At 47.9% G+C, this 15,392-nt stretch overlaps 1 protein-coding gene across 15 annotated transcripts in view; it reads right to left on the reverse strand.

Annotated features, from left to right (window-relative positions):
- Window positions 1–15,392, reverse strand: part of BOC (BOC cell adhesion associated, oncogene regulated) — a 77,948-nt gene that overhangs the window by 18,292 nt on the left and 44,264 nt on the right. For all 15 annotated transcript variants that reach the window (XR_002337900.1, XR_002337899.1, XM_021070376.1 and 12 more), the window contains 2 exons: window positions 3,489–3,635; window positions 1,043–1,186 (listed from right to left, as the gene is read on the reverse strand). Coding sequence is in view for 13 of the 15 variants with exons in the window: in XM_021070376.1 (XP_020926035.1) it covers window positions 1,043–1,186; window positions 3,489–3,635 (291 nt within the window). In the remaining 2 variants the exon portion in view is untranslated. The remainder of the gene's footprint in view (window positions 1–1,042; window positions 1,187–3,488; window positions 3,636–15,392) is intronic.

The raw sequence follows: 15,392 nt of genomic DNA on the forward strand, positions 1-15,392 counted from the left end.
AATCTAAAAGATGGCACAAATGAACCTACTTACAGAACAGAAACAGATTCATAAACATAGAGAACAGACTTGTGGTTGCCAAGGGGGTGGGGGAGGAAGTGGGGTGGATGGGAAGTTTGGGGTTAATAGATGCAAACTATTACAATTAGAATGGATAAGCAATGAGATTTTACTGTACAGCCCAGGGAACTATAACCAGTCTCTTGGGATAGACCTTGATGGAAGATAATGTGCAAAAAAAAATGTATATGTATGACTGGGTCACTTTGCTGTACAGCAGAAATTGACACAACATTGTAAACTATAATAAAAAAATGTTAAAAAAAATTACAGATACAAAATTAGCTGAAGGCCCACTTAAGTTCTGTTTCATTAGCTTCAGGGTAGGTCAGCCTCTGCTGCCAACTCTAAGAACTGGTTCCACTAAGATGTCACTCCACTAAGCATGCAGGAGCCTAGAAAAGTGCCTGATACATAGGAGGTGCTCCCCCAAGGTAACTGTGGTTTTCACATAAATGGGGGGCCTCTGGGGACTTTCTCCAGAGGGAGGTGCTGGGCACCTCTGCAGTGTATAGACAGCACAGGCACAGCCTGGCCTTGTGCAAGGCAGGCCTAGTGACCTCATACAGGCACAAAGGCCTGGTCATCTTTTCTATCTGTACACTATGGCCAGCCTGTCCCACTACCTCCCTCTCGCCCCAACCCCCGCTCATGTATACATGTATCCCAACCTGCCCTGTAACTGAAAGGAACACGGGGCAGGAAAGCTTTCAACGGGCAGGAGTTAGGGCTGAGATGTGCCTAGCAGGCTCACCCATCCCTGAGCCAAGCCCAGGGCCATGTGCAGTGACAGGCTGGCATTTGAGATGGCCAGTGGGGAGAGGACCCCCACCCTGGCTGAGTCCTGTATATTTCACCGGCCCCCGCCTCCACCCCCTACCCCCACTTTGGAGAACACAGAGCAGAAGCATGGACAGCAGCAACCCCAGGTCCCCCATCGGCCAGACCCTGGCCCCTCCATCAGCCAGATCCAGGCCCTTACGGCGCACGCGCAGTCTGTCACTGGAGCCGGAGGTTTTCACTTCCTGCGTCACTGGGTTGTAGGCGGCGCACTTGTACATCCCCTCGTCCTCCTGGCTGGCGTTCACAATCTGGAGGTTCCCCGACGGCATGATCAGGTAATTGTCTGAGGACAAGGGGAACATGGGATGAGTCTGGGCCCAGAGCACTGCACTCACCAGCTCCCAAAAAGGCTGGGGTGGGGGGGGGGAGGGTTAGGGCAGGAATCAGGAGGTGTGCACCAGAGTCCTAACGGCCCACACTGAAAATACTATTCTCCCCATAAAAACTTGCATCAAGTGCAATGGAAGTGCCAGGAATGAAACTAACCAACCAGCCAACAAACGGGTTGGCTGACACCCCACCACCGCCCAAAGTTCGTACATAGGCCTGTGGAAGAGCATTTTATACTTTTAAGGGAGCTTGGGTAGCATGGAAAGGAAGCAGGATTGGGGGTCTACCAGACCTGGACTCAGGCTCTGGATCTGCTGTATACTGTGTGATTTGGGCAAGTTAATTAGCCTCTCAGATCCTGTTTCCTCACTTGTGAAATGGTATGATGTGTGCTGTCTCAGAGCCATTTATAGGGACTGAGGAGCCCATACTGCCTACTGGGAGATGAGATGACCATTCCTGCAAGCTACCAGGAAGGAGGGAACTGACTCTCCCATCCGTCTCTGTCATGGTTGCAGCTCCGAGCCACCTCACTATTGAGCCAGGGAGGACTATTCTATCCTCATCCCCTACCCTTCCATGAATACCACTGAAGCCCTTCTCTTAAGCAACACTGGCCCATGAGGCTCTGTCTGCTTCTGGGCCAGGGATGCCATGGAGGTGGGAGTCCCAGAGCTAAGTTCAGCTTCTTTCCACAGAGGATTCACAGCTTCTGGACACCCTAGCCCCTAGGATGGTGTTCAGCTTGCTGGACAATGGACAGGCTGTCCACTCTAAGCCTTCTGGTGGCCTGCCCTTGGCAGTCTGGATGTTCCCGCAATCTGGACTCACAGAGCCTGGCGCCTGCCTACCTGTCCCTGGGCCATCCCAGGCATGAGCTATTTAGGCAAATGCCAGATGGAACAGCAAACGCCCTTGACTCTTGTGGGATAGGCAGGCCAGCTTGAGGGGCTACCACCAGGCTTCTGCTAGGGACAGGAGACATTCATACTCCTCTCAGTCTCCAGTTATTTCTCAGTGGCAGGATTAGGCTTTTTACCCTTTTTAAAAAATAACTTTTTTGGGAGTTCCCATTGTGGTGCAGCAGAAACAAATCCAACTAGAATCCATGAGGATGTGGGTTCAATCCCTGGCCTCACTCAGTGGGTCGGGGATCCCACATTGCCATGAGGTGTGGTGTAGGTCTCAGATGCAGCTCAGATCCTGAGTTGCTGTGGCTGTGGCGTAGGTCAGCAGCTGTTCCCCTAGCCTGAGAACTTCCATATGGTGCAGGTACAGACATAAAAAGCAAAATTCTATGGTAGACATATACTCCTTTCATAAACAAAAAGTCAACAAAAATATTTAAAAATCTCTAGGGCATTTTAAAAGGTAGACAGTTTGAGGAGTTCCCGTCGTGGCTCCGCAGAAATGAATCTGACTAGCATCCATGAGGACACAGGTTCAATCCCTGACCTCACTCAGTGGGTTAAGGATCCGTGAGCTGTGGTCTATGTCTCAGATGCCGCTTGGATCCCACGTTGCTGTTGCTGTGGTGCTGTGGCCAGCAGCTACAGCTCCGATTCAACCCCTAGCCTGGGAACCTCCATGTGCCTTGGGTGCGGCCCTAAAAAGACAAAAATAAATAAATAAATGGCAGACAGTTTGAGATGTGGCATCTGGCCACAGGGTCTACTTGGCCTTGAGTTCAGGTCAATTGTGGGAAGAAGCTGATCTGGTCTTGAGCCATAGCTTCCCTCCCCACTGGCACTGTGTGGACCAAAGTTGGTCTCCCTGGACCAGCTGTCATGTCCACTGTGATGGCTGAGATGGGCGCATTGGCAGGAAGACAGGGAGCGGGAGAATCTCAAGTGCCACCATATAGACTGCTCTGCTGTGTGGGGAAGAGCCCCACCTCCCACGGGAACCACACGGCTCCAGGAATCTCTGGTTCATCAGGCAGCCTTCCTGCATGTGCCTGGTGGCAGGGAGCTTGCACAGGGAAAATTTAGAATCCTGTGCTGAGAGCTCGGATCAAATGGCAGCAGCTCAGCAACATCTGCCAAGGCAGGAAGAGAGCCCTCGTGACAGGGCAGGGGACCTCCACAACAGAGGTTGTGGCCAAGCCCTTTAGGATCCTGCAGAGCTAAAGTAGAAGGCAGCTGACAAGCATGTGGAGAGGGCTGTTGGCGTGTTGACGGGAATCTGGGAGGCACTGCAGAGGTGGCCAGCTTCCCTTCCAGCCTGGGCCTCTGGGATCCTGCTTGTTCACTTACCTCTGGAGGCCTCCAGCCACTCCTGTTTGACACTGTATCGGACCTGGGCCTTTGGGTGGCTCTCAGGAAGGTGGCAGGCAATGACTGCAGTGTTCCCTTCATCGACTTCGATCACGTGCTGCACGTCTAACTTGAAGTCCTGGAGATCTGTGGAGAGAAGAGGCCGGTTGGGCCTTGACGAAGGAGAGAGGCAGACAGTGCAGCATTTCAGGGTGGGCTTCAGTCTCTGCCTTTGGTCACAAGCAACAGCTGTAAGAATCTCACACACTGGGGACCCCCTGGGGGGTGCTCCGAGTCTTTCCTCCAATCTTCTGTCATCTAGAGGAGATTACAGGAAGTAATGTGCGGTCTGCATCGCCCCACGTATAACTGGGTGTATATACAATTGGGTGTAAATAAGCTGAGGGTGGGGGTGTAGCGAATTCCATCAAGTGATGCCTGTGACACCCACCCGCCTCTTTTGTTACATTGACAGGGATGGGGGCAGGTTGGCTAGGCCCACTGGCCCCACTGAACCTAGCTGGAAATGGGTCATAGTCAAGGCACAAATGTCCTGGCACAGATCAGCTCATGGAGATTGAAAGGAACAAGGAAAGAATACCTATGTGTTTTCTCCAGTTCAATCAAGAATAGCCTGCCCCAGTTCTTCTCAGACATCCGCTGAAAACTGACAGACCCAAATCTGTTCAATTGCCAACCATGATTCCAACCAGAAGGCTGATTCCTGCTACCCAGGAGCATGTAGTCCTCCCCATGTCCTTTGGGATTGGTTCCAGGTGCTCCAGTGGATACCAAAAATCCGCAGATGCTCAAGTCCCTTATATACATACAATCGTGCTGTGCTGTTACAGTCGGCCCTCCGTATCCATAGGCACATCAGCATATACGGAGAACCGACTATACTCTATGTCACATCATGGCTAATTCTTTCTCAGGGCTGGGGGTGGGGATTTGTGGATGCCCAAAGGGGTTTCTAAGGCAAGTTCCCACTGTGGCTTAATGGCAGTGGAATTCAGGGGAGCTTAGGGTCCAGACACCAGGCTGCAGTCTCTCCTAACTTGGCTCCGTGGCAGGAAGACTGGGATTTAAACTGGAGAGGATGGAGATCCATCTGGAACAAAAGCTGGATGTTTCCCAAACAACCCAACAGTCCGAACAACAAAACTCTCTTTGTTTGAGTCAAATCACTGATGTTGCTGAACAAAATGGGCCATTTGTGTAACAAAACCACATTCCAAATTTGGTTTTCAGGATCGTAGCTGAATTTAATTTCAGAGAGGAAATATAACTAATAGAGAATAAGATAAGAGAGATGAAAATATTTACTCAAGACACTCTCTCCATGAAGGTACTTAGAAAGCCCTGGAGGCACCCTCTCTGAATGCTGACCACACCACATTCTGCTCAGCTCTGGAGAACTGATACCATCACGGTGTGACTGTGATTCACAATTCACAGCAAGACTCCACCTGCCTGCGTGGTTGGTTCCCAGACAAGGCAGCAGGAGTAGAGGGATCAGTTTTCTCACAGAAGACATGAGGTAATTACCAAAAACAAACTACTGTCACCATAGAGCCCTGTCCTGAAGGCGCTCAGGGAGGGCAGGAGGTTTCCCATTGAATGGAACTTTCCAGAAGTTCTCATCCAAGCCAGGGCAGGGAAGCCCTTTTGTTTCTAAAAGGATTGTTGCCCCTCTGTGTTCATCTGTGTATCATCTGAACCCCACCTGGGGCCTGGTCCAAGCAGATGCTCAGTGAATACTGAATGACCAAATAGATGGTGATCTTGGAGCTGCGACTCTCAAGTCAGGTACAAGATGCCCATTTATATAGTTTGTGAACCCAAATTTCATAGTTGAGGTGGGCAACATTATAAGCACCAAGGCCTAGCACAACAAAATTTCTATGGCCCTTTTATCCAAGTGTGGCCAAACTTTAAGTGTGGCTATTTTGAAAGTAGACTGTATCTTGAGAGGTTACTTCTGCAGTCACAGGACAGAGGTAAAATAGGTCTAATACATGTGGAATAAGAAGTACATGGTAATTAAACTATTATATACAGAATGGATGAACATCAAGGTCCTACTTCTAGCACAAGGAATTATATTCAATATCCTGTGATAAACCATAGTGGAAGAGAATATGAAAAAGAATATGTATAAAAATAACTGAATCACAGTGCTATACAGTAGAAATTAACACAGCATTTAAATCAACAACACTTCAATAAAGTAAATTTAAAAAAAATACATGCTGTTCTTGGAGTAGTGTGGCAAAAACGATGATAAAATGCCTGATTTCTATGGCACCATTTCACTTTCTACGCTGAACGCGTAATTCCTGTGGGTCAAGGTGAGATCTCTCATATATTCCTTCCTTTGCGGGGGTGAGGGGGGGTGGGGGAGTTGGTAGGGCCTTCTGGGCTTTTAAAGAATTATTTCATCATGGAGTTCCCGTCATGGCACAGCAGAAACGAATCCCACTAGGAACCATGAGCTTGCTGGTTCGATTGCTGGCCTCATTTAGTGGGTTAAGGATCTGGCGTTGCCATGAGCTGTGGTGTAGGTCGCAGACACGGCTTGGATCCTGTGTTGCTGTGGCTCTGGTGTACGCCATCAGCAACAGCTCCAACTGGACCCCTAACCTGGGAACTTCCATAGGCCGCGGGTGCCGCCCTAAAAAGCAAAAAAAAAAAAAGAGAATTATTTCATCATTATTTCATTCTTTAATTTTGTGTTTGTGATATCTGACCCTAACTACATTGCAAATTCCTAGTGGGCAAACTATTAATTTTGTACTCCACCAAGCCCCACTGCACAGTATTTGGGATACACCAAATGCTCATGAAGTCCTTGCTGAATGAATAGTTTGGAAGACTGTGTCCAAGACCAGGCTCATGGGTGTGCAACTTGTGCAGCTGCACCAGACCTCGTGCCTAAAAGAGGCCAACCCTTGGCTTAATGCTCTGCTGTCACCCACATGAAATTCTGAATAACGTTGGATCAAGGGACCTCACATTTTCATTTTGTATTGGGCCCTACAAAATATGTAGCCCAGTCCTGGCTGAACCTCTCAGCCAAGAAAGTGTGTATGCACTTTCTCTCTGGGAGAAAGAAGATATGGACTCTGGGAAACGGCGGACTGCCTGTGCTCAGAGTGTTCTAGCTGAATATTTCTGTTTTTCAAAAGCAAGGCGCTTCAACACCGCAAAGGCCTTAATCCTCCTCAGCACAGTGTATGCTATACCTGCCAAGTCAAGAGACTTCCTGTAAGGCAAGCTGTGAGCAACCGTGAGCTCAGGGGCATCTGGAAAATTCCTCAGTCACTGAGAGGTGCTCTCTTGCATGGTCTAATAAATCTAAAATTACTCCACCAAGAGTTTTTGTTTCATCCTCCTCCTTTTCTTTACCTCGTTCCAAGAAAATCTGCCTCAAGCAAGAACATACTTAAATCTAACAGATCATTTTGCAGGAAAGATGTGAGCAGCTGAAAGGAGTCTGGCATCAGAATGCCATCTCCATCTTCAGAGCCCCCAGGCTCCTGCCCCATTGTAACTGAGGGCTTATCCGTGCATGGGGTATGCTCCATGGACCCACCTCACTGACCCAATACTGGAAAACTCTATGCACCCCTTGGGCCCCTCTTGGCTCCTTCTGCATGCTCTGACAATGAACTGCCGCTTGGAGACAGCAGGCTGTGCAGTGGGGGAGGCATAAAGCTGGGTGCCGGTCAGCCATGTGGCCAGACAGCCCCTCTGTTCTGATGCCAACATGTGCACAACAGCCCTTGCACGCAGGACCCAGGACACCCCAGCTGGGCTTCTAGCTCCCCACAAGGGCAGACTGGCAGGCGAGCCTCCAGGCTTCAAAACAAATAAGCAGCAATTTGGTCCTTGGCCCTGTCCCCCCTAAGCTTAAGCTTTAGCTGTTGCTTCAGCAAACACTCCCAATTTGGCTGCTGGAGCCAAAGTTGAGTTTCACTAGGGGATCAAAGGCAAGTAATGAAGTGATGAACGATCTGAAAATCAGAGCGCCCCTTTTCTAGTATTTTGGGGCAGGAAGGAGGCCAAGGAAGGGTAGAGACTTCATGATCAATAACAGCCTAATCAAGCCACCAGATGAGGGGCAGATGCAGAGAGATCTAGTTGGCTGCATATGAAGGAAACCAGCCTGTTCCCAGGCCCCTTTGTCTGCAAAGCCTGTTTCCTGGCAAGTCCCTGGGCTGCTCAGAGTGCCTTCCTGGGAAAATAAGGGGAGGCCCGTCAGTTACAAATGAGGTTAGCAGGCCTGGCTTCAGAATGATGGATTGAGTTTCACGGGGGAAATGGTTTGACAGGACACCTGCCCTTGCCTGTTGGCTGGTGTGTCTGAGAAATCCATTAGACGAATGTTTTTGCAGCTTTAATCCTCTTACCTTCCCTCAGACTCCTCTTTTGCATCCTCTCTTTGTCTCTTCTTCCAGCTATTTTATTAACTTGTTTGCACGAATCAAATGCCAAGAGGCCCACTCTTGTTTCTCTGCTCTCAACAGGTTAGAAGCCCCGGTCTTTGGGGCTATCTCTGAGTTGATGGACCTTCCTTATTAGTCACAGGACTCTGTTCTTTCTGAGAAAGCTCATAACACCTGAGACTCTGTACAGAACAGTTCCTTGCCTTCTAATCCCGGGCTATGGGTCGAACTGGAGCTGTAGCCTCTGGCCTACACCACAGCCATGGCAATGTAGGATCTGAGCAGCATCTGCGACCTACACCACAACTCATGGCAATGCTTAACCCACTGAGCAAGGCCAGGGATCGAACCCAAATCCTTATGGATGCTAGTTGGGTTCATTAACTGCTGAGCCATGATGGGAACTCCTAATCATTCAAACTCTTAATGGAACGTGTATCTTCTGATGTATCATTTTTGTCGGAGCCTTGGACACACAGATTACAAGAATTTCTTCAGACACAAACCATATAATGTGCTCTGAGTTTCCTCTTCACATCTATGGGGGTACATCAGGCTCCTACCTTCTTGGCCTCCGGGAAAAAAGAAGGAATGTGGGCACGTGGGTGTGGCTGCCACCACCAGGGTCACATGTAAAATGACAAGTCGACAAGTTTTATCTTGAGCCCCTCTGAATTTCTCACCACCTTCTAACCTTGATCCTTCCTTGACAAATAAAAGGCTCAGTAGTACCGTGAATTCATTTGTAATATTTAGTGTATGCATGTGTATGGTCATAACACAAAATTGTCCAATCTTAATTGTTGGCTCATTCTCCAATTTTTATAGACTTCACGTGTCCCGTTACAGGGGGCACTGTGCCTCAGCAAAGCACCCCCAGTGTAATCAATAAACCTAATATTGACTTTTTTTTTTTTTTTTTTTTTTTTTGTCTTTTTGCCTTTTCTAGGGCCGCTTCTGTGGCATATGGAGATTCCCAGGCTAGGGGTCTAATCGGAGCCGTAGCCACCAGCCTACGCCAGAGCCACAGCAATGCGGAATCCGAGCCGCGTCTGCAACCTACACCATAGCTCACAGCAACGCCGGATCCTTAACCCACTGAGCAACAAGGCCAGGGATTGAACCCGCAACCTCATGGTTCCTAGTCGGATTCGTTAACCACTGCGCCACGATGGGAATTCCATCAAACCTAACATTGACTTTTAAAGTGTTTCCTCATGTGAGCCTCTTCTCCCCTGTCCTCCCCTAGGCAAATTAATGTTCCAATCTGTTTAAGAAAGAATTCAGTTAAGATGGGGCCTTCAGATGGAGGTGGTATGGAGTTACCAAAATCCCTATCTCCAAGAGTGCAGCTGAATGGTTAAAAAACATTTTGGCTTTTAGGAGTTCCCATGTGGCTCAGCAGGAATGAATCTGACTAGTATCCACAAGGATGAGGGTTCGATCCCTGGCCTCGCTCAGTGGGTTAAGGATCTGGCATTGCTGTGAGTTGTGGTGTAGGCTGCAGACATGGCTCAGATCCTGTGCTCCTGTGGCAGTGGTGTAGGCAGGCTGCTGCAGCTCCAATTCGACCCCTAGTCTGGGAGCTTCCACATACCGCAGTTGCAGCCCTAAAAACAAACAAACAAAAAACCCCAAAACAAAACCATTTTGGCTTTCACTCTATTTGGGCATTTCTCATGTCTAGCCAGCCCTGTCTCACCGTCCTGCCTATTCTCAGGGATCACAGGACAAGCCTGCACCCATGTGCCCAGATTGTAGGGGCACCACATTGGGCTCACTTGGCAAAGCTGTCAGCCGGCTCAGTAGCACCATGGCCTTGGGCAAGTTTCTGGGCTGACTGATAACTCTACTCCCTAATACTCCTGGCCGCCAGGCCTCAACTTGTCCCTGTGCTGGCCTGCTGTGTCTTCAGCCAACATTATAAGACAGAGAAAGATTCTGCCCTAATGGAGTACTCCTCAGTGACGTGCCGACCCTGTGGCCCTTTCCTGCACCTTTTGAAAGATGGCTAAGGTGCAAGGGAAGATAAATGAAGAGCCCATGGCTCTCTGTTCTACAGATGGACTTGGAGTTGGCGTCTGTACAGGCGAAGGGTCCTGGGCATTGCCTCCCTGTGTGGCTTCTGGCAATCCAGGGGCTCCTGTGCCCTGAACTGCTTTGCTGATGGGCAAAGAATCACATCACGACTCTTGATCTCCAAGTCACCTGAGGAGCCATGGCTTGGCACGACTCCAGGATCAGCCTTCGGAAATAAAGGGCTCTATCAACGGAAAACCATGATCGACTACAGAGGCAGAATGGAGGCTGGAGCCTGATGGTGCTTCTGGTAGAGGTGGGAATGCCTGGCTCCTGATGGTGGAAGGAGTTTACTGCAAGATGGGCAGTTCCTCTCAGAAGCCACACATCCTGGGTAGTGACTAAGCCTCTTACTGGTCCATAGCCCTGGCACACAAACCACTGAAGGCAAACCCAACTGGAAGCCCACAAGGCTGGGCAGAATCAGCATATTCTGGAGTCAGCACCTGGCACAGCACCATCCCTCCAGGTGTCATTGATGCATTCACTCAGCCAGCCAGAAGTTGCAGAAGATACCAAGAAGACAAAGACAGAGTTCCTAACCACAGGGAGCTTTACTCTAACAGAAAAGACAGTTAAAAACAGCACACAAGGCTGAGTACAACAATTTGCAAACTGGTGTCCCCACGCGCGGTCCTCGCTGCCCTCACCAGTATTCCAGCCTAGTTAGGTTACCTCCATCTCTAGAGCAACTTCGAAAGGGGGTTGGTGGCATGAGTACTCTTCCTCCCTCTGCAGGCAGGAAGAGTGGGTTAAATAGATTTGCTCTCTGTAGGATTTTTTTCTGCCCGTTCGATTGCACAAATAATTTTGGCTCTAAAGCTTGCTCCTGACAGCCATGGAAACATGACATGAAATTTCTCAAACACACTTTCTGATGAGAGCAAGGCATGCTCTATTTAAATAAAAAGTTTCTAGGGGGGAAAAAAAAAAAAAAACCTTTGCAGATGCCAAACACATTAGTTGTTAAATCTTGTGTTTCTTTCTTTTCCTTTGAGTTAAGGTGGGGTGTGCACCCAGCTTTGAGCAGTGGGAGAAAGCAGAGGATGAGGAAGAGATGAAAGAGCCCAGGGGCAGGGTGCAGGGGGGGAGAAGGGCAGAAGATCAAAGTCAAGACTGGAGGTGGGCAGGAGAGGGCATAAAAGGAGTGAGAGGAAGAAGGAGGGAAATAAAAAGAACGTAGTTTGCAGTGTCATTAAATGATTTGCAATAAACTGGCCTAATGCTTCAGGAATTTCTTGGCTTGAACCAATTAAAAATAATTAAAAAAAAAAGACATACAAGAACGAGGAATGTTATTAATCCTTAAAGACAAGTCAAGGATGGGAACCATTTCTTCACTGAGTCTGGCAGCCAGATGAACAGAGAAGATGGCTGAGACCATCCCCTTTATCTGACTTCAGTGCTGCTCTGAGGTAGGGCTGGCTAGCAAAACTGGGGCGTTTCTTTTTGGACTAGATGAAGGACTAAAATGGTTTGAAAAATTACACCGAGGAAGGAGAGAGGGGAAGGAAAAAAAGATTTACTTGCCAGCAACCCACATCACACATATTTCTCTGATCAACCAAATATAAACTAGAAACTCAGCAATGGGAAAATTAATGTGAGTCCTGGTGGTCTGGACTCATCAGAGCCAGAGCTGGATCCTGGCACAGTCTTTGGCAGGCTGGCGGCCTGTACAGGAAGGGAGAGAGATGGAGGCCAAGGCATTCAGAGGAACAATGGAAGTGGGCCCTCCAGCATGGCCCTTTAAAAAAAAGATTCTAGGTGGGAGAGGCAGGGGCGCTGTCTTAAGGCCAGTGGGGCCCACTGTGGTTATGATTTTTCCACCCACACACCTGGGAACTCCCTACGCCGGCCACCACTGTCCCCCCAGTGTCCCGTGGGGTGCCTGGTAGGACGAGGAGCCTCATGCACTGGCACCATTTCCCTTCAAGGGTTCCAGAATCTCCTCTAAATAAACATATTTTTAATAGCCCTTACGCTCTGACACCCATCAATTTTTCTTAACCCTCGCTAAATCTATTTGTTATCTTCAACCTGTTTGTATCCCGAGTTGTTGCTTCATCCTTTTTTTTTTAATTTTTATTATTTTATTTTTTATTTTTGACTTTTTTGTCCTTTTAGGGCCACACCTACGGCATTTGGAGGTTCCCAGGCTAGGGGTCTAACAGCAGCTGCTGGCCTACACCACAATCACAACAAAGCTGGATCTGAGCCATGTCTGCAACCTACACCACAGCTCATGGCAACTCTGGATCCTTAACCCACTGAGCAAGGCCAAGGATTGAACCCGAGCCCTCATGGATGCTAGACAGGTTGTTAACCACTGAGCCACGACAGGAATTCCGCTTAATCCTTTCTTACTCACTTCCTTAAAACTTTTAATATAATGGAATTTGGTAAAGAAATCTTTGTTCACCTTCTGCACACCCTTTTTGATCTTGTAGACTTCAAACATATCTTATGCGGCTCAGTAAGCCATTCTCTGAAGGCTGAGTGCCAGGCCCTGTGTGCAGCAGTGTGGCAGACACAGAGGTGAAGGGCAAAAAGATGGTGGCAGGAGAGGGCTAGAGGAGTAAACATGGGGTGGAGAGGAAGCTGGGAAGAGGGGACCCCACACTCCAGAACTGAGGAATGGAGGGGGTCAAGAAAAGATTCCTAGAGAAGAAACTCGAATCTTGAAAAGTGAGAAGGAATTCATTAATCCAAGGGAGGTGGGAACTTCCTGGGGAAGGGAACGGAAAGGAAGTTGTTCCAGGAAGATGGGGCACCAGTCCCAAAATGACAGCGCAAGACGAACTGAGGAAATGGCAGAGTTTGCTGGGGCCAGAGTGGGAGGCAGAGCTAAGAGGTGGGTTTACGTGTCACGCTGCAGCCCGAGTCTTACTCTGTGATTCCTGAAGTCTTCAGATATTTTTACGTAGAAAAGGAACAGAGTCATTTAAAATTAAGCGCAATTTTTTCTACCCCCCAAAATGCTGTTTTGTCTCCACAAGTTTTTTTTGTTTTTTGTTTTTTTTTTCCTTTTGCTTACCTTTTTTTTTCTCATTATTAAGTGATAGTCCTTTATTTAGGTTTGAACACTTTGTCCCATTTGCAGGACAGACTCATTCTTTCATAGTTTCTGGGGCTATTACTAGATTCCAAAAATGGTTGAAAGTCTAAAAACAAGATCAGAGTAGAACTCCCTAAACTTTTCTACACACAACAAAAAAGGGAGCCAAGGAACTCATTTGCTCTTTTGATCCTTTCTTATTTTAAAGGAACCATCTAGAGCCATGTTCCTTAAAGGGTTCCAATAATTTCAAGCAAGCTAATCAATCCTTCCTCTCAGCTTCCTGTGCAAAAGGCTTATCCAGATCTGTTCTGGCTCATTGAATCTAGAGTTGAACCTGCTTTACACTCTGTGTGCTCCTTCTCTTCTCTCTTAGCTTATGATATGGACCTCGGGCTCTATTTAAGCATGTAGCTGTGTGTGCAAAGAACAGACTGAGGAGAGGGGTGGGGTAGCTGAAGGGGTCTAAGCATGTCCTCGGTAGAAGATGGCACCATGAACTTGCATCTTCTTTTGGTAATTACTGACTCTGGCTAAATAGAGAATTGGAACCTTGGCTCTTTGGGGCAGACATTTGCTGCTGTGATGCCCTGAGTTACACCACACATTTATCTGAGCACTTGTGCCAGGCCTAATGGGATTAGTATTGCCAATGCCAGTTGAAAATTTCACCGGGAACTTCTTGTGAAATTCTTGTGGGGGAAATTCTTGTGAAGTATGAATTTCTGCCTGGATCCAGTAGAAAGCAGAAGGGGTTAATATGACTTTGGCCTAAAGCTATAAGGTATTCCTTAGTCATTTCCTATTTAGATATTCAAGTTGCTTAGTATCCTTTGGGATTAGGCTGTCTTTCAGTAATTTTCTTGTCCAACTGGCCAAGTAAAACACATAAAACTTATGGCATAGAGTGGCTATAATTCAAGTTCAAGCTAGTCCTCCTTTTCTAACTCTACACTGCCATGTGGAGCTGCCTCTCTGTCTCCTAGGAAAGGCAGACTCATACCCATCCTGGCAGGTGCCTTTGGTCCCAGCTTTCAGCCATGGGGTCCTTTCCCCTCCCAGGGGAATACAACCACTATGTGACCGTCTCTCCTGCTACCCCATCCTAATTCAGGGTTTGATTAATTCACCATGGGAGTATCTGCACCATCCCAGAAACCACACTGGGCTTAGGTCCATGTACACCAATGTAAAGAGCTGAACTTAGCGGTTGAAGGTCTGAGAAAGGTATGTGGGGACTCAAAAATTTAAAGACTGTCTCACACACATTCCTCAAGGCTCAACCCCGAGTCTTCCTCAATCCCCTGAAATCAAAATGAATCACTGTCCCCTGAGCTCCCATTAAAATCTGTTTACATCTCTATTAGGCAACTCATGGGTTGGATGACTGGCTTTATGGCCAACATGTAATTGCTGTCTGTCTTCTCCATCAGACTGAGATCCTCAACAGCAGGGAGCAGGCCTTCCTGTGCTGCTGGTGGAAATTCTAAACACTCCCAATTCTCAGGACACAAATCTCCAAAACATCCCGATATTGAACTCAGGGCTGGAGAATGGCTGGCTTGCTGGTTCCCCAGTGGAACTCGTGAATCTCTAGCCTGCTGCCTGGCCCTATGGATCATGGACTTACCAGCCTCCACAATCATGAGCCAATTCTTTAAATCTTTCTCTCCTCCCTTTTTTTTTCCCTTTCTCTACTCCTCTATTTCTCTCTCTCCCCATGTGTGTGTATATTTGTACATGCAATTTTATATATGTTTGTGTATACTCCATAAGATTATATATGTGTGTATATACAATTGTATATGTGTGTGTGTATACGTACATATGTATCTGTGTGTGTATATGCATATAATGATGAGTTCTACTTCTCTGGAGAACTCTTGACTAAAACAGGGACCAAGGGAGCTAGAAATATTTTAAGAAAATGTGAGCAGCTGTTCTTAATGGCCTGTTCTAATTTGGGGTCATAGCACAGAAGAGCTTAAAGAAGTGTCTGATGGGAGTTAGAATTGGGGAGCTGAGTGAGAGAGAGACAGCTGAGTAAGAAGATGTCTTCTGTTTGTGGAACCCACCACGTCAAGGACCAGGATCCGGCCAGCCTGCCAGCACAAACCAACACTGTCCAGTTGGAAGAAAAAGCAGCAGTGACCCAAAGCATAAATAGGCAGCTGTGTGGACTATGGTGACAACACACAGTGTAGTGACACGACGGGCTCCCCTGAAAGGCAGCTCGGAGGTGGAAATCTGGGTGGAAGAATACGTGGACAGAGGGAGCTGAGAAATTCACAGGAAATGGGTTCATTCTCTCTTCCCGAG

This window comes from Sus scrofa, chromosome 13 (assembly GCF_000003025.6).
Source record: "Sus scrofa isolate TJ Tabasco breed Duroc chromosome 13, Sscrofa11.1, whole genome shotgun sequence".
NCBI classification, from domain to species: domain Eukaryota; kingdom Metazoa; phylum Chordata; class Mammalia; order Artiodactyla; family Suidae; genus Sus; species Sus scrofa.